At 40.5% G+C, this 21694-nt stretch overlaps 1 protein-coding gene across 7 annotated transcripts; it reads right to left on the bottom strand.

The window, feature by feature from the left end:
- Nucleotides 1–436: 436 nt before the first annotated feature.
- NASP (nuclear autoantigenic sperm protein) lies at nucleotides 437–18368 on the bottom strand. Of its 7 annotated transcripts, none has more exons than XM_082228833.1 (15): nucleotides 18161–18368; nucleotides 16288–16344; nucleotides 15730–15840; nucleotides 12987–13067; nucleotides 11540–11643; nucleotides 9738–10694; nucleotides 7990–8150; nucleotides 5937–6013; nucleotides 5776–5849; nucleotides 4529–4717; nucleotides 4086–4252; nucleotides 3382–3438; nucleotides 3227–3298; nucleotides 1052–1201; nucleotides 437–593 (listed from the first exon to the last, which is right to left on the bottom strand). In XM_082228833.1, exons 2-15 carry the CDS (start codon nucleotides 16335–16337, stop codon nucleotides 549–551), a joined length of 2295 nt encoding a protein of 764 aa, XP_082084959.1. In that variant the 5' UTR covers nucleotides 16338–16344; nucleotides 18161–18368; the 3' UTR covers nucleotides 437–548. The 7 variants fall into 7 exon arrangements, with proteins under 7 accessions (XP_082084959.1, XP_082084964.1, XP_082084963.1 ...); XM_082228838.1 differs by having other exon boundaries at nucleotides 9738–10598; XM_082228837.1 differs by having other exon boundaries at nucleotides 1052–1180; nucleotides 18161–18367.
- Between the last annotated feature and the right edge of the window lie 3326 nt (nucleotides 18369–21694).

Genomic DNA, 21694 nt, shown 5'->3' with positions numbered 1-21694 from the left:
ACCCAGAGATGCATTTTAAATTAAAAGGGCACATTCCACTCATGTAAAAACACGCTGATTTCCGGACCGTCTGCGGGCCATTTTTATAAAGCGATAGGGCCAGATCCGGCCCCCGGGCCTTAGTTTGCTTACCCATGGTTTAGTGCTTCCTCAGACTTGCAGTTTCAAACTAAATCCAGGAAGAAATGCCACCAACATTTAGGCCCCATATCTGCTCAGTATCTAGGCTACAATTTTCTAACCACAAAAAAATGCTACTTTGCTTCCTAAACCCTTACAAACCAACACATTTACAAGTCAGTACATCAACTGAAAGCCAGCCTGGCACTGCTGTTGTAGAACTGGCTAGGAGGCAGATGCAACCATCTTTAGGTCTGCTGATTGAGACAATAGGTATTTATGCATGAATATGGCTGAATTTTATCAAAAGGCAGTGTTAAATGTTTGAGTAATCTTTATTGAATACAAAAGTTGCCAAAAGTGAAAAAATACATTATATACAAAACCCACTGGCCTTGGGAGGGAGTGTCCAATATTAAAACTATCTATCATACAGCACTTTGAACTGCTTCAACTTGTGGCCTTTCCTCTGCCTGTAAAAGAAAAAAAAAAGTAATTTAGGACATGCATTTGTTTTACCTGACCAGTTAAATACAGCTCTTGAAAGCATTCAACACACTTATGTACAATTAATTACTTAAATGTAGCATGGCTGCTGCTGCCTCTTGACAGAAGCCATTAACCAAATTACGCTTAGATAATCTGTCTTAAATCTCTTTCTCTACTTCTGATAATGTAAAGAATTAGGACTCCTGCAAAGTTTAAGCAAAGTTCCTATTTCAAAACATCCAAGAGATACATGCTGCATTCTGCAAGTATACAGAACTAGTCTAGCAGGTTTAGCTTAGACAGATTCCAACATGCATTTTGACACAAGCAAATTTCCAACTTTAAGTGGTCTGGGAGAGAAGACCAACAAGCAATTAAAGGCAGGCAGGAAAGATGAGCCTGGGAAACGGAAAATATACAGACTCCTGACTCGACAGCCCACCTCCTCTTCCTTTTTCTCTGCAACCACATTTCCACTGGGGGTAGCATCACCACCACCATTGACAGCCGGTTCTGGTTTAGATTTCTTAGCTTCATTATCTCCCTGTTGAGTTTCTTCCTCGGGTTTCCTCTGAAGACAAAATTGTTTAGTCTTCACCAAGTACACTTTCAAATGTAAAGTATTAATAAAGAATATCTAGTGCTATTATGCATTTACTATTAATAAGCTGCCAACTGAACTATGCTTTAAAACTGTTCTGGGCTACAGCAAAGGTTACAAGGTGCATACTGTTGCTTCAGCTATTGGAAAGTTGTCCTCCAATAATGAAAGCAATCTAGTTCTGGGTTACCTAACAGTCTACACATAGCTCTCAAAATCAGAAGGCAGACTGTAGAAGAAACAGATCAAATATTTCCTAACTATATGGAGAGATTTTGTTAAGAGGGTATCTTTCGTTTTGCTATTCTGTTAGCATTGATATCTTTTCCCCTTTCCAATTAGATGCTATCAATAGATGGGCAGCCGCTGTTGCATATAAAAAGATTTCTCTTATAATTTTTCGGAATGTCAAGATTCCTAACAGAAAGACTTCTGGTTTCTTTAAAAATGTTAATTTGAACATTTTTTCATCTCGTCATAAATATTCCAAAAATCTTGGACTTTTCTGCATGTCCACCACATATGATAAAAATCTCCCATTTTTTCTCCACACTTCCAACACTTTTTCGAACTATTTTTATACATTTTGAAGATTTCTGATGGTGTAATTACCACCGAAACTGCATTTTCATCATATTTTCTTTGATGGTGTAACATGCAGTAAAGTTCATGTTAATTTTCCAGAGTGATTCCCATTCTCTCATCATAATGGGACATCCAATATCCTGCACCCATCTCATCATGACCACCTTGACTTCCCAGTCAAGGAGGATCAGTACATCCTTGTGATAATCTTGGTGTCATTATTTAACAGCAGTATTTCAAATTTAGAGGGCTCATTGGCAAATCCATTTTATGTGTCCTGTCTGAATGTCTCAAAAAGTTGATGATACTCAATGTGGAAATAGCTCAATTAACAAATAGGTTAAGAGGTAACACCAAACAATGATTTTCTCAAAAATGGGAAATGTTTAAGAGATACTTACAAAAAAATAACAGTGACATATCTACCAATATCTATGATAGTATTTGAATGTCCCTTGTGTATGTAAAATATAAATAAAGGAAAATCGGTACGCTAGGTTGTAAGAAAGTATTAGAAAGTATTATATTAATTATAAGGTAATAATTATAAGTACATTCAATATTGCAAATGTCAACTATATCGGGAAATGATGGGAAGTCTGTATTTATTCTACTTTAATTTGTTGTTGTTTTACTTTATTTTATGTACCATTATATGATTTTAGCTTAGCTGATATCTAAGTGGAATTAGAAGGTTAAATTAACATTCTAAGTTAAACAAATTTATGAATATATATATATATATATATATATATTCTATGTATGTATGTGTGAAGTTAAATCTGTAATGATATTAATGAATTTCAATAAAGATTTTTTTCATTAAAAAAGGGGGTTATCTTAAGATACAAATGTAGTTTGCTTGTTTTAGACTGGCTTTGCTATTTTAACCAATTCTCCTTTCCACTTGAAATATGGGAACCCAGCTCAGCCTGGCTGTGACATTCAGTTTATATGGATTTCATGCTACCTGTAAACTCTGAATCTCTACCCTGGACAATTTTGCAGGTCCCCAACACATCTAAATTCTCAAGTGCCTGCAGGACCCACACAATTAAGCTTTAAAATTAAACCAGGGTGAGTCAGACGAGCGCTGCACAGCATAAAACCATCAAAAGCTACCAAGTGCGCTAGCTGGTTCTCAGGCTGATTGGCTCCCAGTGGAGAAGATATTATGCACGATTTCTAAAATTTGTAGAAGCAGAATGATCGAAGCTTTTAAGTGATGGCTTAAGTCAGACATAGGCAAACTTGGCCTTCCAGATGTTTTGGGACTACAACTCCCATCATCCCTGACCACTGGGTCCTGTTAGCTAGGGATGGTGGGAGCTGTAGTCCCAAAATATCTGGAGGGTCAAGTTTGCCTACACCTGGCTCAAGTACTGCAAGCCAGTGGGTTACCTATTTTTGTTAGTTGTATGGGACACAAACCTTTTTTCTGACAAGATGGGAGATGTCTGTAATACACTGAGGAGCTCCATCAGTTTTTTGCCCAGCTGGGATCTGTTACAAAACAGAAGGCAAACTATGAAATACTATAGAACAGCAGAATTAAACGGCTTGCTTTAGGGATTAGTATCACTTACAGCTGAAGCTGGATTGCTTTCAGTTGCCTGTGGAAAACTAGATGATGATCCACCAACCTGGAAACAAAGAGATATATCAGTCTAGAAGTTACTATTAAAAGCCTACTGGGACTAAACTACAAACATGTACAATGAAGAGCACATTGGTTTTGAAGAACAATTTATAAAGTTTAAGGTGTAATAAGAAGCAATAATGAGGAAGTTGGTCTGCAGTTAATTTTTCAAGCTCCCAATGTTTTTTAAGACCACAAGAGAAGTAAACAGGTGTCTCATCTGTAGTGTGTGAACCCCCAAGCTATTTTGCAGTTGCTATCTGCAGTCTTGCTTTAAGAATAAGGGACATATTCAAGCCTGCATTTCCACTGATGCAACAACTTCCATTCCTATAACAGTGCTTCATCTACTGTCACCTCCAGCTAACTTCCTTCAAAATCAGCTCAAGAGTTTGGGGGATCCTCTGGAACAAATTTTACATGTCATCTTAACATTAATTATTCAATGTAAGGTCTTTGAACTCAGTGCTTCAAAAGTCATCTCCTACCCCCCCCCAAAGTAAAAATTTAGCATTTTCCACTATAAAACTAAGTATCAATGGCATCCTTTCTTCCCATTTACAGCTGTGTATCTCAGCTTAATTTATTTTGCTATCTGCTCCTCTCTAGCACAAGTTCACAAAAAATGGTAGTAGTAAGCCTAGGACTCACCAAAGTTGCTTTCAGAGCCAGTTCGGCTATTCTTGCGCTCTTTTGAGACTCCTTTGAATCTTCTATCTTCTCTTTAATGTCAGGAAGCAGTCCCTCGAGTTCTACAATTTCCTTCTCATCCTCAGCTGATCCCTCCCCTTTTGTTTTTAGTCGCTCAGTCAACATTGCTAAAAAGGTGATATTTAGGTGATATTAGTACTTTTAGAGCCATTTACTCATCAGTTTTGGGCTTTGTCCCAGTGTATGTTAAAACAGATTCTCAAGGATCAGCAGCAGCTGCCAAATTTCTTGCAGTGTTTGCTAGCTGACACATTAGCTCTCTGAACACATCTTCATGAATAAACTAGCTCTGTAGCTTTCCGAACACTGTACATTTGGAGCTTGGAGGACACAGTAACAGTGATGCTTAACTAAAACTGCATGGAGAACTGCACTTCACTTACCCATTCTTTTATCAATGACTTCCATCGATTTACTATACTGCAACACTGCCTCATCATACTGATTATCATAGTGAAAGGCCAACCCCAGATGATAATGAGTCTCTGCAAGCAAGCGGTCATGGGCCTCTAAGTATTTCTGCTGAAGAGCCAGGCAAGAACGGAACTCTTCTATAGCTTGAGAGTAGTTTTCTGCACAATAAAAACAGAAAGTAAAGCACAGGACTTTCATATGAAAGTAGACATTTGTACAAAGCAGAATTCAATCATAGTGTAGAAAAAAGGTTTTCAATCAATAGTTTTATAACCTGTCGTGATTCCAGTATCAATTTTTGAAGAATATAGGACATTTTACATTTAATATAGACTGCAGATTGGTGGAAACAGTGGCTAGAAAGCATATCTTGCTTGCTCAACATAGTTCAACAACTGAGAACAAATGAGGAGACTGCAAGCTTCCTTCCCATGCCTTTCCCCTTATTCATCAACTACATCCTGGTTTGGTTAAACTGCAGTTTCCCATTATATTCAAAACAGGGAACTATAGTTTAAGTTCCTGGTTAGTAGATAGATAAAGTTGCATTTAGGAACCAGGCAGAGGGCCTTCTCGGTAATGATGCGGTCCCTGTGGAATGCCCTCCCTTCAGATGTCAAGGAAATAAACAACTATCTTACTTTTAGAAGACATCTGAAGGTAGCCCTGCTTAGGGAAGTTTTTAAGGATTGATGTTTTCAGTTATGTTGTAAGCTGCCCAGAGTGGCTGGGGAAACCCACCCAGATGGACAGGGTATAAATAATAAAATTAGTGTAATTATTACTATTAGGCAGAATAGCTAATTGAAATTTAATTACCATTTAACCAGGGAGTAAACACTGAGAAAGGACCAAGGCGAGGGGCCTCTATTCGTTCAAGGCTTCTAAGCTATGCTTTAATAAGCAGGGAATCAGGCATCTGAACTAGGCCACAGTAGCATAAAAATAACAAATCTACCAGCGTACTTCCCAATAGTATAGGTAACTGTATTATAACAAAGTACAGTATGAGGTGTCCAAAATAAAAGGCTTAGTTGATAAACTCTGAGCAGCTATGAAAATATGAATACTGTAAAGTGAATATAAAATATATTACTGACAGTTTATATAATATGTAATGGACATGCAAAAACTGAAATATCATATGCAGTGGAAATATGAGTAATAGTATCAGAAATTAATCCACTGCATGCCTAAGCAATTTTAAGGTAGTTACCAGATTCGATGCTAACTTCTCCTAGTTTTAGGTGAGCCTGAGCAACAAGGAGCTGAGCTTCTTTCGTGTCCTGTCTAGATTAAGAAGGCAGAGTCAGCAAGATTGTCATAACACCTTTAGTTGTATAAAAAGGCATTATTTGTCAGAACTCCCAGACATACCTTTTGTATATTACTTTTGCTAACTCCAGCATATCCCAAGCCAGTTCTAAGTTCCCAACATCGTCTTCTTCACTCTCCTAAAGCAAAGTTATTTGAAAATCAAAGAAAAGGATAGAAAGGCAACTGCTAAGGATCTTGGCAGACCACTTGATTTTTCTGCTTGTTGTAGCAACTGTAGTACCCTGTGCTAGATGCTCCATGATTCCAATATATTTTTACAGACACAACACAGACCACCTGAATGAAGCTTGTGGACCACTGGTGGTTGATGGACCAACTCAGGAACTCCTGCCTTAAAGCAGGCAACTGAAGAAACCAGTCACCATAGGAAACAAATATATAAACTTTAGAAAAGGAACATCATACCCCTTCCACAAACTCCTATGTTGAAGCGTCTGTTAGCAAAATTTAGCACTTATATTAGGGAAATCAGTACTTCTTCCTTACAAAGGCGCCAGTTCTGTTGCAGGGAGTCTTGAACACAGCAGAGGAAGCTCTATTAATGTCCTACCTTTCCTTTAAGTTGCTTAATACAGCGTGCATGGTTTTATCCTCACAGCTCTGAGGTAAGACTAAGACAGTAAGGTCCAAAGTCAGTCAGTGAGCTTCATGGCTAAGTGGGGATTTGAACTCTGGTCTTCCAGACCCTGCCTAGTACCATAGTCTTCACCGCAATGCTTCTGCCATTTCCAGAACCTAGTGTAATGAAAGCTCACCTTCTGGTAGACAAAGAGAAGACTTGGAAGTACAGGTTCTGCAGAAAGACCAATGGCTACCTGATTCAAGTCAAGATTTGTGGATTGTGATTAACTGCTTGACAAAAAGGATTTACAAACAGCTTTAGAGGATTATCTATTTTCCTCCTGTATTAGTTTTGAACTGCTTGTCCTTCACACTGTATCTTACTCCTTTTATGAATTGGCTGTTCAGCCAGCAAATCCTTCACAAGCAGAATTAAAAACAATGTTAGGAAAGTGCCATCAATTTTGCATTGAATACTACATATTCCTTGTCAGTAAATGTGATTCAGAATAACCCTACTCATATTCATTCTACATTGTAATTATAACATAATTACAATTAGTGGCAATTATAATTCTTGCTCCAAAAGCACTTTGCATGTCATTTCAGTTCTTGCCCAGGTCTTTCATGAGGCTTCCCTGATGATCAGCTCAGCTTATCAGCTGGATAGCTTCCTCATGTTTGACCTCGCTGTCTTCATAGTTTGAATAGCAGGAAAAAATGCAGTGCCCAGTTCTTTAATGTTAAGGCAAAAAAGGAGATGTCACAAGAGGACATACTTTCAGTTGAGTTAAAAACTGGTTGACTGCAGAGAATTACTTCAGAAGGTGGTGTACTGTTGCAAAAAAAGCTGCTTCAATAGCAGTTTTTTAAAACAATAGCAAGCTTCTGATAATTAAGCAGATACCATGCACATTATCAGGCACAGCCCTTTCCCTTTCTGTAGCAAATCACTACTGCTGTGATATGAGATGCAACCTGTTCCCAATTTCCTGTAGGTTTTGGAGGCCTGCTTTTGGGCTTTTAAACAACTGTAATAAAAGATACTCAACAGGTTTAGAGAAGGTGGGAATGGTTACAGAAATTAGTTTAACCATGGGTGCGGTACTAGACGGAGACCACAATGCTTCACATGCTTCAGTGAAACTAGTTTATGAGTTAAAATGTATGAATGCATTGTGTCAGTAGACAAGAGATTTTGATAGCATAGGGGGCAAGGAAAGAAGGGGGGCAGAGAGAAGGATAAGGGCTTTTTATTAAGACTGGAGAACGAACAAGCATCTAGAAGGAAAAATAGGCTAAAGTTTTAACAGACTAAAATGTTAAAATGCTGCTTTGAACCAGAGTGCTCAAAGCCACACCCCTACTATAATCTTGAACCTTCGGAAGGAACTGACTACTTCAGTCTTCCTATGCTCTAGAAAACATATGTAATCGGAAATAGTTTCCATGAAAACAATGTTCCTTTCTCCATGACAGAAACACTGAACCAGCTCTTTAACAGGCTTGAATGCTCATTTTTATACTTCACCTTTTCTTCAACTGTAGAGTCATTTTCTTTATCCTCTTCGACTGCAGAGTCATTTTCTTTATCCTCTTCAACTGCAGAGTCATTTTCTTTATCCTCTTCAACTGCAGAGTCATTTTCTTTATCCCCTTCAACTTTATCTTCCTCTTCTGATCCTTCCATCTCTACAAGAATAGTTTCTTATTAATATACAACCAGTTGTTTATACATCCATTTTACTTGACTATTTGTTTTATTCAGCTGTGAAATTCTTCCACCACTATTACACTTCTAACCTGTGAGTTCATGAGGATTGGCTTGGTAGGTTTCTGTGCATTCTGCAAGAATAATCAAAGGACTGCAACATGTGTTTATACGAAGTTTTGAGGGGGAGCTACATAGATTAAAATAGTCAGCGTTAGGATATTCTTTCTCCTTTATGCTGCTTGCATGGCACCCTCTGGCATGTCAGTTAAAAAGAATTTGAACATGTTTTAATACTTTTATAGCTTCCCCATAGAAGTTTTGTTTTCATAGTAATGGGGGAGACAAAGAGAAGAGCTTTAAAATTGAACTCCTTAGAAGTAGTCGCATTTCATAGTTAAGATAAAAAAGAAATATTAATATTTCTAGTTAAGCGTCATTGCATGGCTTCCTAGGGAAACTGACAGGTATGTACTATTGGGTGTCAGGCACAGGAACTTACATAAACTATGGGATAGCTCAGACGCCTACTCTGCATTGTCAGGGAACATATACCCTCTTATGGAGCAAGAAATCTGACCTCCTACCAGCTATTCAGTAATCCAGATGCCCAGCAAGCACAATCTCAAACTGCCTTATGCTCAACAGCCTTCATGTAACAACTACTACAGAAGCCAAGGAAAAAAGGATTGCTGTAAACACTGGACTTCAAATTAGAACAGGGATGGCTATCTTGTATTCTTCTAGATGTTGCTAAACCACAACTCCCACCAGCTCCAGCCAACGTGGCCAAAATAATTAGGGCTTATGGAGTTTCAGTTCAGCAGTATCTGAAGGGTCATACTTTTAAGCTACTCTTGGACTAGAAATGCATAGGACAAGGCTCTAGTTGCCAGAAAAAACTTGCCACTGGACCGTATCCCTTTTATTGCAATTATTAGTCACTTTTTTCAAATAGGAACACAAAGTGACTAAATATTTGTTAAACAGCTGTATTATGCGAAGGTTTATCAGCTTTACAACTATTTCACTACTTAGAATCTCACTTGTAAACAAACATTTTCAAGGTATTATAAGGTAGTTAAACAGCAATGCTAAAGCAAGAGAAGCAGGACATGAAAGCTGTGATGTCTATTACCTGCACTTGTTTCTAGTTATAGGCCTGAAAGCATGATAGGTTTTAGGTTGTTTAATACAGGTCCATAAGCCAGCACCCTTGTGTTGCTGTATTTTTGTGGATCTTGTTGTCAATATATATTCTAGTACTATGCTTTTAATTGTTCAGGGTTAATCTTGCATTAACATAAAAACATGCAGTGAACATCCATTCAGTGTTCTCTATGAGCCATTGCTTTCTATATTTGCTGCTCATGCAAGCCAGTCCCCCAAAAAGCCAATAATTTATTGCTCAACTTGCTAGTTTTGTTTCAATTCAACTGTTCCTTGCAGCTTCAAAATTCTCCTTGGGTGGATTATCCCTGTGGCACAGAGAATTCTGAATGGATTAGTGTTACTAAGGGTTAGCTCTCTAAATAGATCCACCCACAAGTGTCTTCTATCCCTGTTACCTTCGCCCTCTCCCATCTCGTCATCCTTTTCTTCTTCCTTTTCTACCTTAGGAGCAACTTCAGCTTTTTCTTCTGGTTGTATTTCATGTGACTGCTTGATGCTCCCTGAAGGAGTAGTTTCATTTGGAGCTGAAGGTTCTCCTTCTCTTGAATCCAATGTTTCTTCCTTCTCTTTCAAGTTCACCACCACCTGTTCTGTGGCAGGCTTCATGTCCTCTGTCTTTTCAGCAGTAGCTTTGGCTGGCTGTTCTTCTGCTTTTTCTGCCTGGCCTTCAACTTTCTCAACAGCTGTCATGAATTCTCTCTCTAACTCACCTGAAGCTTTTACCAATTCCTCTACTATTTGATTCTTTTCTACAACTGCATCTGCCTGCTTTTCTACCTCCTCTTCTCTCCTCTCTTGAGCTGCTATCTCAACTACCTTCTCTTTCCCAGGTGCTTCCCCTGCAGCCACTTCTTTTTCTAAAGTAGTATCTCCCCCAGCTGCTTCTGCAGCCTCTTCTATTACTGGATTAACTTTCACAGCTGCATCTTCTGAAACCACCACTCTTTGTACAGCAGCATCTTCCCTAGCCTCTTCTACCACCACTGGCTTATCTTCTCCAGCTGTCCCTTCTACATCCACTGGCTTCTCTTCCCTAGCAGCACCATCTTCTAATGCTACCTCAGTAGTTACTTCATTGACGTTTTGTTCTTCCATAGCCGCCTCTACCTGTTTTTCTGCCTTCTCTTGCTCTTCCTTTTTCTCCACAACAGTGATATCTTCTCCACCCAGAGCTGCTGCTTTTTCTTTTTCTTCCTTAGCTGCTACTTCTTCCTCAACTTCTTCCATTTCAACATCCTTCAGCTGCATCTCCACTCCTGTATGCATCAGAGACTCTTCAGGATTTTTTCTGGATTCATCTTTTTCCCCCATGGCATTATATACCTGCTCTCTTAATTCCTCCCTTGCTTCTTCTACATGTTTAAGGAAGATCAAGCACAAACAAATCTTCGAATTTAGTGATAAACATTCATGATCTTCACATCCCACCCTCCATCCCACTGATGTCTTGCTTCAAAGTTATAGCAATCAATACAATCCTTTTGGACCCTTAAACTGAGAACAAGTGCCTTCCATAACAGGGCTTGCAAGGAGTTGCGCTTAAGCAATGAGTTGTATGCCAGCATAGTAACAGCCAAGCAAGAGATGCCAAGCTTTGTCTAGACAAGACATTGCACTGGATTGCAGAGGAAGATGCTATAAACTGAGGGACAGGACAAGTATTGAAAATTAGACAAACTATCCACTTTCTTAAGTGAACGTGGCCTATTGTCACAACATGATCTTCACAGCATCAAACCTTATTAGATGCCACTGCCCAAATGATCTAGGCCACAATGTGCTATACACTAAACAGTTTTGCAATAAGCAGTAATACTGGGAGTTATTATTCAGTTTGTTTACAGAACCTTTGCTCAATTAGTTCATGGTTCTAGAAACAATTAGCTGACTGTCCTTAAGATCTTGAAGCATAGAAACCAATGCTTTACTAAGAAACAAAGTGAGGCCCACATAGTTCAAAACAATGCTTTAATTTAATTAGGTTTGTAGACGCACTGGCCTTGTTAAAAGGCAGGTTTTTATGCTTTTTAAACAAGTTTTTGGTCAATTTTATCATTAAAAAGACTTTTAGAGAGTCTTTTTAGTTGCGGTTTAAGATTCAAACAACTTGATAATAATAAAATGACCCTTGTCTAGTATCCACTTGGAACACACACAGCTTGGCATCTCTATCATGAGTTAAGACAGCACTACATACCATCTATATTATCAGCACTTTCTACCATTGAGTCTTCTGTTTTTTCCTCCTCTTCTTCCACCTGCACTCCTTCCAAGGCATTTCCCAGCACACCATTTTCCATTCTAGAAGATGTAAGTAGGCATTGCTGTTATCTTTTCCCTCACCAGTTTTAGCGTTCAATAGCTTGAACTCAAGGCTGTATTGATGTAGCATAAGAACACCAGTTAACAGATCCTGCTCCAGGCGTCCTGGAAGCAAATACATACAGTGGTACCCCGCAAGACGAATGCCTCGCAAGACGGAAAACCCGCAAGACGAAAGGGTTTTCTGTTTTGGAGGCGCTTCGCAAGACGAATTTCCCTATGGGCTTGCATCGCAAGACGAAAGCCCATAGGGAAATGCTGGCGGTCGGGAGCAAAGACTTTCGCCCACAGCCGGCCTTCAGAAGAGGACCTCTTCTGAAGGCCGGCGGGGGGCAAAAGTCTTTGCTCCCCCCCCCGCCTGCCTTCCCCCCGCCTGCCCCGGACGATCTTAAAATGCTGGCGGGCGGGAGCGAAGCGTTCGTTGCCAACCCCCAGCATTTTAAAATCTCCCCGGGACAGCAGAGAAGTCTCTGCTGTCCCGGGGAGATTTTAAAATGCTGGGGGTCGGGAGCGAAGCGTTCGCTGCCGACCCCCAGCATTTTAAAACGCTGTTCCGAAGCGGGGGGGGGGCGGAAACACCTGCCCCAGCCGCCCCACTTCGGAACGCTGTTCCAAAGCGGGGTGGGGGCGGGAAAACCTGCCCCAGCCGCCCCACTTCGGAACGCTGTTCCGAAGCGGGGCGGGGGGCGGGAACACCTTCTGAAGGCGGGCGGGGGGCGAAAGTCTTTGTCCCCCCTGCCTGCCTTCCCAGGGGCTTTTAAATCGCCCCGGACGGCGGAGAAGTCCTCCGCTGTCCGGGGCGATTTTAAAATGCCGCCCGCCAGCATTTTAAGATCGCCCGGACAGCGGAGAAGTCCTCCGCTGTCCCAGGTTTTTTAAAATGCTGGGGGTGGGAAGAAAAGCCCTTGCCCCCCCCCAGCCTTCAGAAGAGGTCCGGGGACAGACTGTCCCCGGACCTGGTCTGAAGGCGGTTTCCCTAGGAACGCATTAATTGATTTTCAATGCATTCCTATGGGAAACTGTGCATCGCAAGACGAAAAACTCGCAAGACGAAGAGACTTGCGGAACCAATTAATTTCGTCTTGCGAGGCACCACTGTATTTGGTTGACAAGGAAGACCAACCAAAGTTTGTTGACCCGATTATGTAGCTCTAGAATCGCTGCCACTATTCTGAGAAAAAGTTACAAAAAGTAACTTCAGTTCTGTGTGCAGCAGCAACTGGTGAAGTGGATTCCAGTCCATGTAAAATTATGTTAGCCTTCCTAATCTAGATTAACTATTCAAACCACCAGGTGGCACAAAGCAGGTCACATTAACTTACCTTGCCAATTCCAGAAGTGATTTCCCGTAAAAAAAGTAAGCTTCTGCACACTCATTTCCAGTTTCACCATACTTATTAGCCCTAAAAAGAGATTACCAGATTAGCAGGGTGGATTAATTTAAGTCATGTTTCCCATTTACACAAGTGGCCAAAATTGTGGAAACCTTTGGGGGAAAGCTTATTTCCAAGGTTTGATGGCTCATAACACCATTTTTTTAGTAATATCATAAAATTATGTATCAAAGGAAACAGTTTCATGAAGAATGTTAATGCAACAAAGTTTGTTCAATTATCTGTATCCTATCAAAAGTTAGAGCCAAATAATCAGTAAAATGAATGCTTTAGAGAGCCAATCAGGTGTCATTGTTTAGGAAATGATGGCTCATAACATCACTTTTTTGGGAGTAATACCATAACATTATATATCAATGGAAAGATAATTTAATGAAGAATGCAATGCAATAACTTTTATGAAGGATTATTTATTACAACAGAGATAAGGAGGACATTTATCAGTGTGCTATGTGATTGCTATCAAGTTGGCTGGGTTTTTTTTTTGTTGTTGTTCTTTCATTTAGTCAGCTTGTAAACCCAGTCAGATAGGTGGCATATAAATAAGTTGTTGTTTGTTATGGTGGTGAAAGCAGAGTCAAGCAGAAAGCAACAACACTGGAAGGAAGACACACACAATTGTCCAGGGTTCACATTCCTGTATTTTTGTACTTTAACTCAAACAGTCATGGCTACTGGTCATAATGGAATATTTTAAAGACTTTCCCTCTATAGGTTAATAAAAATGAAATCTTATAAAAGGTGTAGACTCCAACAAATAGAAAAAAGCCTGGTTGTACTAAATAACGGGCATTTAGTTTTAAGGCAGCATTTAGATGTCAGATTCGCCCCAGTGTTCAACAAATATATGAAGTAATACACCAGTGGCCAAAATTGTTTTATTTCCAAGGTCTGATGGCTCATAAAACCACTTTTTTGAGTAATACAATAAAATTATATATTAATGGAAATATAATTTAATGAAGAATGTAATGGAACAAGGTTTGTTCAATTATCTGTACTCTATCAAATGTTATAGCCAAATAACCAGAAAAAGTGTTTAGAGAGCCAATCAGGTGTCATTGTTTTGGCAATGATGGCTCATAAACCACCTTTTTTGGAGTAATTCCATTGATATATAATGTTATGGTAAGATAATTTAATGAAGAATGCAATGCAATAACTTATTATTATTGAGCAGACTAGAGATCATTTTCATTCAGTGGAACTAAACATTTATGTTTGCTAGTTGACTGTAAATCATTTGAAAAAATGATCGAACTGGCTCTTGATTTAAATAGGAAGCCTGTTAACTATGTAGCTGGTAGAGAAACTACTTCATTTTAAAGAATAACTGTAGCAAACATGCTTTGGTTAAGATATAATATTAACAGCACTATTATTTGAGAATTTATTAAATTTAAAATTCCAGAAAATCCAAACCAAGTTTTAAAATCTATTTAAAAATACACTTTTTAATCTACCTGCAGATTATATCCCCTGCACTTTTCACACAGTATCAGGAAGTATTAAAATGGACAATACTGTATTCAACAGAAATACTGACACATACACAGGCCATATGGCTTGAGAAAAAGTTTTGTCCAAATTATTTGGGGGTGGGGAGATATACTTTGGAAGTTCTCCTGAATTCCATCTTTTCACTGGAGTGGCTTCCACTGCTAGGTGGTTATGCCCAGGTAAGTCTGGTTACTGGACCAGGATAACCTAGTGTCAGCTGTCTAAGCTCTAGTGACCTCCCACATGGAGGCTTGGAAACTAAATACAGTATCTAAAAAATACTCCAATACCAATCATCTCAGTCCCTACAATAAGCAGATGAGGACTTGTTAGTGATGCGACCACCAAGTCTGCTTGGTTTGCACTGACCCACAACAGAGCTTTTTTGGTGTTAGTTCTCTTTCCAATGAGCTGTGCCTATTGCCATTATTAACTTTCATAAGAAATTTGAAAATATTCTTGGTTATGCAGGAATTTGGTGACCGAATTTCCTGGTAACCTTGAGATCACTGGATGGAATTTTTTTTTAAAAAAAAAACTAATTGTTTTTATATTGTTCTAACAGTTTAAGAATGTTTCTGCTTTGCTTTCTGAAGTGTGGATCTGTTTGCCACTCTGGGGTTCCTCATGAGGAATATAAATTCAATAAGTAAACAAATAATGTGCTAAAGTTACTTTCATTCATTTTCCAAAACAGGAGCTGTGTTAAAAAAATAATCCTCTACATACATACATGCGCACCCCGAAAAATCCATAACCAGAGGCGCCACTTCTGTGCATGCATGCGTGAGTGGCGAAACACAGAAAAATACTTCCAGGTTTGCAACGTTTGTAACCTGAAGGTTACATATCCAGAGAGGTACGTAACCCGAGGGTCCACTGAACTTGAGAGTAATCCTGTAAAACCCAGTGGGGTTTACTTTTCGGTAGATCTACATAGACGAAAGAATTCTAATTTGGGAAAGAAAAAAATGAAGCAGTCTTTATTGCAGATATTAATTCAGAACACTTGTTTCTGGCTCTGTGCACCACTAGCATGCAGTTCTCCACTAACTACCCCCAAGAGAATGCAGCCCATAACAGAAAGAAAAAAAGGTTGTCATCCCTAAGATAGGCTAAATTCCCTTCATCAAATGAAAATTCAACTGAAGGGATAAATCTCATTACTTACAACAGAGAAGCAGCTTCCTGAAATGCATTAACAGCAGCTGGAATATCTCCCATTACCAAATTTTTCTGCCCCAAACCGAGATATTTCTTGGCTTCTGCATCCACATCCATACTAGAAAAATAGAAACAAGGTTCTAGTTACAGGTAGGTAGCCGTGTTGGTCTGCCGTAGTCGAAACAAAATAAAAAAAATCCTTCCAGTAGCACCTTAGAGACTAACTAAGTTAGTTATTGGTATGAGCTTTCATGTACATGCACACTTCAGGTATCTGAAGTGCGCATGCACACGAAAGCTCATACCAAGAACTAACTTAGTTGGTCTCTAAGGTGCTACTGGAAGAAACCAGGTTGTTAGCCACAACATTATAGCTGTTAGAAGCAAGCTTGGTCATTATTTACCTGTTTTACTATAGTAAATCAAGAGTGTCGGTGTTTAAAAACTGCTCGTTTCATTCATCTATTCCAATCAATGTAACTAGTAGTAGCTGACTATTACAGGAAGATAGTTACACTATATTTCAAACTCACATGCACTATTCTTACATCTAATTATATCTTACCTCTCAGTTTTGTCAGCGGAAGTTGAAGGAGCAGCAGATTCTTCTGCCATTCTGAAACTGAAAATTCTAAAGTTAGAATACTTAGGAATGTAACTGTATAATAATACTTAGGAATGTTACTGTAACATTACAGTAACTGTAATGTATGCTTTATAAATAGAACTATAGCCAATTAAGAGTAAGGACCCCCCAATGGTACAAAGGCTTGTGGTGCAAATAACTATCAGCTGGCTCCTTCATGTATGCTACAACCTTTCCCTGTTAAGTCAAAAAGCTCCCAATCAAACAGCCTGTGCACTGTTCAAGAGGCATGCTACAGTCACAGAAAATTATTTAAAAGTTTCAATTTCATTTTAAAGGAACTTTAAAGGATTTTTGTACAGATGCCAAGCTGTCAGTAGTGGAAGGTATACAATATGCCAGTTGAAATTACAGCCCTCCTAACTAGTATATTTATATGGACTTCTCACACAGGTTTGATACCAATGTAAAGAGCATACCCCAGGAACAGAAGTTACTGCTCTCGCGGAGTTATCAGTACCAGTATCCTTGACAAACCAATTTCCAAAATTCTTCAGGCAAAACAATGTGCTTTAAATGCATGATGGATGCATTTTAAATCATTTGACAGGTATAGCAAAGCATAAATTCAATAAATATTGGAAACAGTGGGCAGTATTACAGTGGCTTAGAAGTCCTACTCTGCTACATTTGCCGAAACGACACTTGCTCCATAAGGGAAGGTGTAAAAACAAATCCAGTCTGTTATAGTACTGTACAGGCTACAACACAAAAGGCTGTACAGGTCTTTTATCAATATGCAGATGATTCTTGGCTAGGGAACTATCACCATGCGAGTTTCTAGACTCTTACAAGTTACAATCTCTCCAGCAGAAAATAATAATGAAGGCCAATCAGTCCTAAGGCGAGTAACAGAACAGCGCTTCAAGGAACGCTCCCGTTTCTTTAAGTGTTCACTCGTTAACTGTGGTGAGATGAGAAAACGTCGATGGACAGTTCCTTCCAAAAACTACAGTAAAGAAGGCATTTTCCAATTCACCCCGCAGTTCCGCTGCAACCAGATACTTTTCGGTACCACAAATGAATTAACCCAGAGTAGACCCGACAAGCCTTAAGCACCCCCACCCACCTTGGAGCGCACGAAAAATATACCAGAATACTAATATGCTCGGTTTATCGAACGAGTTAAAAGGCAGAGCGTTAAAAGCCGCTCTTAACTCCTCCCCCGGAGCCGCCAACGACGCTAAGAAAGTTCTCTCTGGGAGAAAGACGTTTACCTCAGTAGACAATGGGGTTCGTTTCCCGCCTCCGCCCCTCCCCTCGTCAGATCTTTTGGCGCCGAATCTCAACGGCCTCTTTCTACAGGCCGAGGCTGCCTACCACGTGACGCGGCTCTTTTTTTCCCTCTTCCCCCCCGCCCCCTTCTCCCTCCCTCCCTCCCTCCTTTGCGCGCGCCGGATTGATGGGCCTTGAAAATGGCGGCCTAAACTCCGAGTCGGGTCACGTGGCGTCTCGGTTTTTAAGGCGAACCGCCGCCTCCGCCCCCCACGCCGTGAGAAAACGGCATGCACCAAACCGCCGGTGGGAGGATTAGGAGGTGAACGGATGGGGGGGGAGAGAGAATGAAACAAAACGCCACGAGGTAAAGAGGACCAGAATGTGCCACCTAAAGCGAAGCCGAGGGAGAACAAATTCTACGAAGGAATACCTGTGTGGCCGCCGCCGCCGCCCCCATTACTCGGAACAAACAACTCGGCGTTCCCTTCGTCCTTACCCAGTTCCCGAAAAGACAAAACCTGAGCCGAACCCCGCCAGCGGCGGCGCCAAAGATGATGGCAGCCCCACAACTCACCTCAAGACCCCAACAGAGTGACAACAATCAGCCGAGAAACGCAGCCCACCGCCCCTCCAGATGCTTTTATAGCCCCCTGAGGACACGCCCCAGCAGCGCGAGGCACGCTCTCAAGGCAAAGGAACTACGGCTCCCAGCATGCCTCGCGCCTCCCTGTGAGGCCTTTCGGGAAGCCGGAACTCGTCCGGAGGCGTTGAAAAAATCCGCAACCCCCCCCAAATGTTGCCTCTCTCCCTCTGTTTGCTGGTTCGGGAAAAGTAGTCCGCGGACTCGGACTTTTGTACCATGCCGAAAAATGTAGTTGCAAGTCAGAGTGCTTGTAGTCCGTAGACGATAGCATACTGGAAAAGGCTGTGAAATAAATAGCATCCATTAGAGACCTATTAGCTCTGCGGGCGGCTAAAGACAAGAGTCAGAAACTGTCTTAACCCTCTGACCTCTTTAACTGCTCTGACACGGATCATCTAATGTCTGCTGGGCAACCCCCTTCCTCCAGCGTTTTTTATAAGACCATTTGTGTTTATGTATCTTTAAAAACCACGCATGCTTCAGGTGTGACGAATGAACACAACACAGGGCAGCTCCCGATCCCACAGAGTTACGTGCATCAAAGTAAAGAGGTTGCCGTGTGACCGGGAGCGGGTGGAAGTGGCGCGACTCACCTGAGCCTCATCTCTGACGCCGGGGTCTCTACCGGCAGAGGGCAGGGTTAGCCTGGCAATGCAGTGGCGTCCCCAAGTGCACCTCGCAGTCTTCGGCTTAGAGGGAAATGGAAACCATTCGCTCAGGCTAGGAAAAAATAAAGCACTGCGAGTGGAGGAAACAACGCACATAGGATAATACCTGCCCAGGTCTTCCCTACTGAGATGTGTGCGTACTGGATATGTCATATTTCAAGCACAGTAGACTGGGCTTAGAAAGTGATTGACCCAAAGACTAAGCTTCGTAGCTTAGTTAGGATTTGGGACCTATTTATCTGTGGTTCTCTTATTTTTCAAGCCTTGGTTTCCAGACTACAATTCCCATCCTCCTTGACAATTGGCTAAGCTGGCTGAGCAATACTTACCTGCTGCATCACTAGCTCTCAATAACGTTGCTATTGATAAAAGATTGTATCTGAACATGTGCAGGCTATGTAGTCTCCCTAACAAGTATGCTTAGGATTGCAGCATTAGAAATTGACCTTACTGGCACAAGCCAGTAGCTAATTAAGACCAAGAAACTGACAAAATGTCAAATGCTGCAACATTTTTTCTGGTTCAATACCAGCCTTATAAGAATGGCCTATTGTGTTCGTTAGGCTTTCTTCCAAGGTCCACAATCTCCCTATGCAAAGTTAAACATGCCTAAACATGTTTATTTCAGTGGTCTCAGGCACACCTAACTGCACAGGACTCTGCTGTAAGTGTGCACAAATTGTCGCTTTATGGGAGTAAACACAAACTGCTAACATAGAACAAAATCCTACTAACAATACTACTAGGAGTTGTCTCTAGTGCAGTGTTTTTCAACCTTTTTTGGGCAAAGGCACACTTGTTTCATGAAAAAAATCACGAGGCACACCACCACTGCTTGCGGAGAGGGAGATGTCAGAGCCCCGCTGCTCTCTATGGGGAATCGGATGAGAGCGGACCGTCTTTTTTTAATCTTTCAAATTTTTCAATTTTTCCCATGGCACAACAGGCAACATCTCGCGGCACACTAGTGTGCCGCGGAACAGTGGTTGAAAAACACTGAGTTAGAGAACAGTTAACACCCCTTGAAAGCGTATATTACTAATAACTGGGTTAAAAACAGGACAGGATTCTGCCCCCTTAATAGTTGTGTAGGGTGAAATTTTAGCAGACACAAGCTTACACCTGCTGAAAATTCTTCTACACAACTATTAAGGGTGCAGGAGCCTTATCTTGTATCTGGCCACCTAGCAAAGATAAGGGAAACTGCACTAGTAATAACAGCAGTGTCTTTTAGGCAGCAATAATTCCCAATCAAAACATACTGACATCAGTATTAATGCAAAGTTCTCTAAAGATTACAGTTGGGAGTAAAGATCGGTCTGCAGCTTGTTTCCACATCTTACATAAATTAAGTCTTGTGTGTGCTTGAATTTCCATGTTGGCTGTAAGGCTTCTGTGAACCAGCCCACCAATCTGAAACTTTATGTTACCTGTTGTATTGTCATCTATAGTATGAACTTCAATATACTTTTTCAGTTAAGAGTAATTATTTTCAAAGCTGAGTCTCATTTAAAAACAACTAGTGATGAAGATTTTTAATTGAGTAGACACGGACATTGATTATGCAGCTAAGAACCTCATCAATATTCTGCTATCAACAGCTGCTGCTCCTCTCTTGTTATTAGCTCCCTGCTAAAAGTTTCTACCTACCCAAATGTCATCCTGCTGGGTCTTTACTTTCACAGGCTGAATAATTAAGTTCATTCATTAGATAAGGTAAATTGCCTGCCTAATGCACAGGTTGTAGATGTTAGCCATGGAGGAGACAGTGGTTGTGGTGCATGTTGGCACCAGTGACATGGGAAAATGTAATCTCAGCCTTTTTTTTTTTTTTTTTTGCTAGTTTTACTTTGTACATCATCTCTTCAGTCTCACACCATTTTTGATTCTCCCTTACAGCTTGCATAGTTGTGCACATCAATAAAGAGTTGGGAAAGCGTTAACCAGGCTTTGGGAAGGAAAAAGAAAGACTGTGTGACCTTGCCAGAGCCCTCACACCTCCTTCCCAAAGCCCAGTCCTCAGAAACTCGAGGGGGTCAAATGTTGCTGAGGACCACCCCTGCTGGGTCAGGTGCACCTTTGATGTAATCCAACAGGGTTCTTATGTTCTTAATCTCACGTAAACATGCAGCAGTCACTCACTGTATCAAAGAGTGCACTAGCTGCAGCATATTGCAACCTAGGTGAATCTTCCTTGGGAATAATATCAGACATATACACACTTGCTAGCATATACAAAACTGAATGTATTTACCAAAAAGACAGTATAGGTTTTCAGACAAGGTATCTTAAGACTCCAACCAATGGAATCATTATATCAATATACCCAGACAGCTGACAATTTTACTAAGAAAAATTCTAATAACAAAACTGTGGCTTATATTTTGGATCTGGATCCCTGAAGATGCAATATATGTCTGCTTTTAATTCAAAACGCTTTAACCTACTGCAGCAATCCGAAAGTTACGTTAAAAACACTAGTACCCCTTCAACTCCAGTATAAGATACCTGTGCACATATTTGGACATAATGTTCTTAGAGTATCAAAGTCACCAGGAATATCTGAGGATTTGATTCTTTCAGCTCCGCACACAAAATAGTTTTTCTATACAAGGACATCCTGAATAACACTGAGTTGGATTTTTGTAAGTTGAGGGGTGAGGGGAACAGGGAGCTAGAGAATATGAAAGGGAGTGGGTGACTGTGCTCCCTTTTGTAAAATCAAAAATCAGAATTTCATGGATGTAGACATTTAACTTAATTACTTCTCCATGGTGCGGCACTTCACTGAAGGACT

This window comes from Podarcis vaucheri (genome assembly GCF_965113315.1).
Source record: "Podarcis vaucheri genome assembly, chromosome: 6".
Classification (NCBI taxonomy): Eukaryota; Metazoa; Chordata; class Lepidosauria; order Squamata; family Lacertidae; genus Podarcis; species Podarcis vaucheri.
The sequence above is the reverse complement of the archived record's forward strand: the minus strand, read 5'-3'. Positions and strand labels throughout refer to the sequence as shown.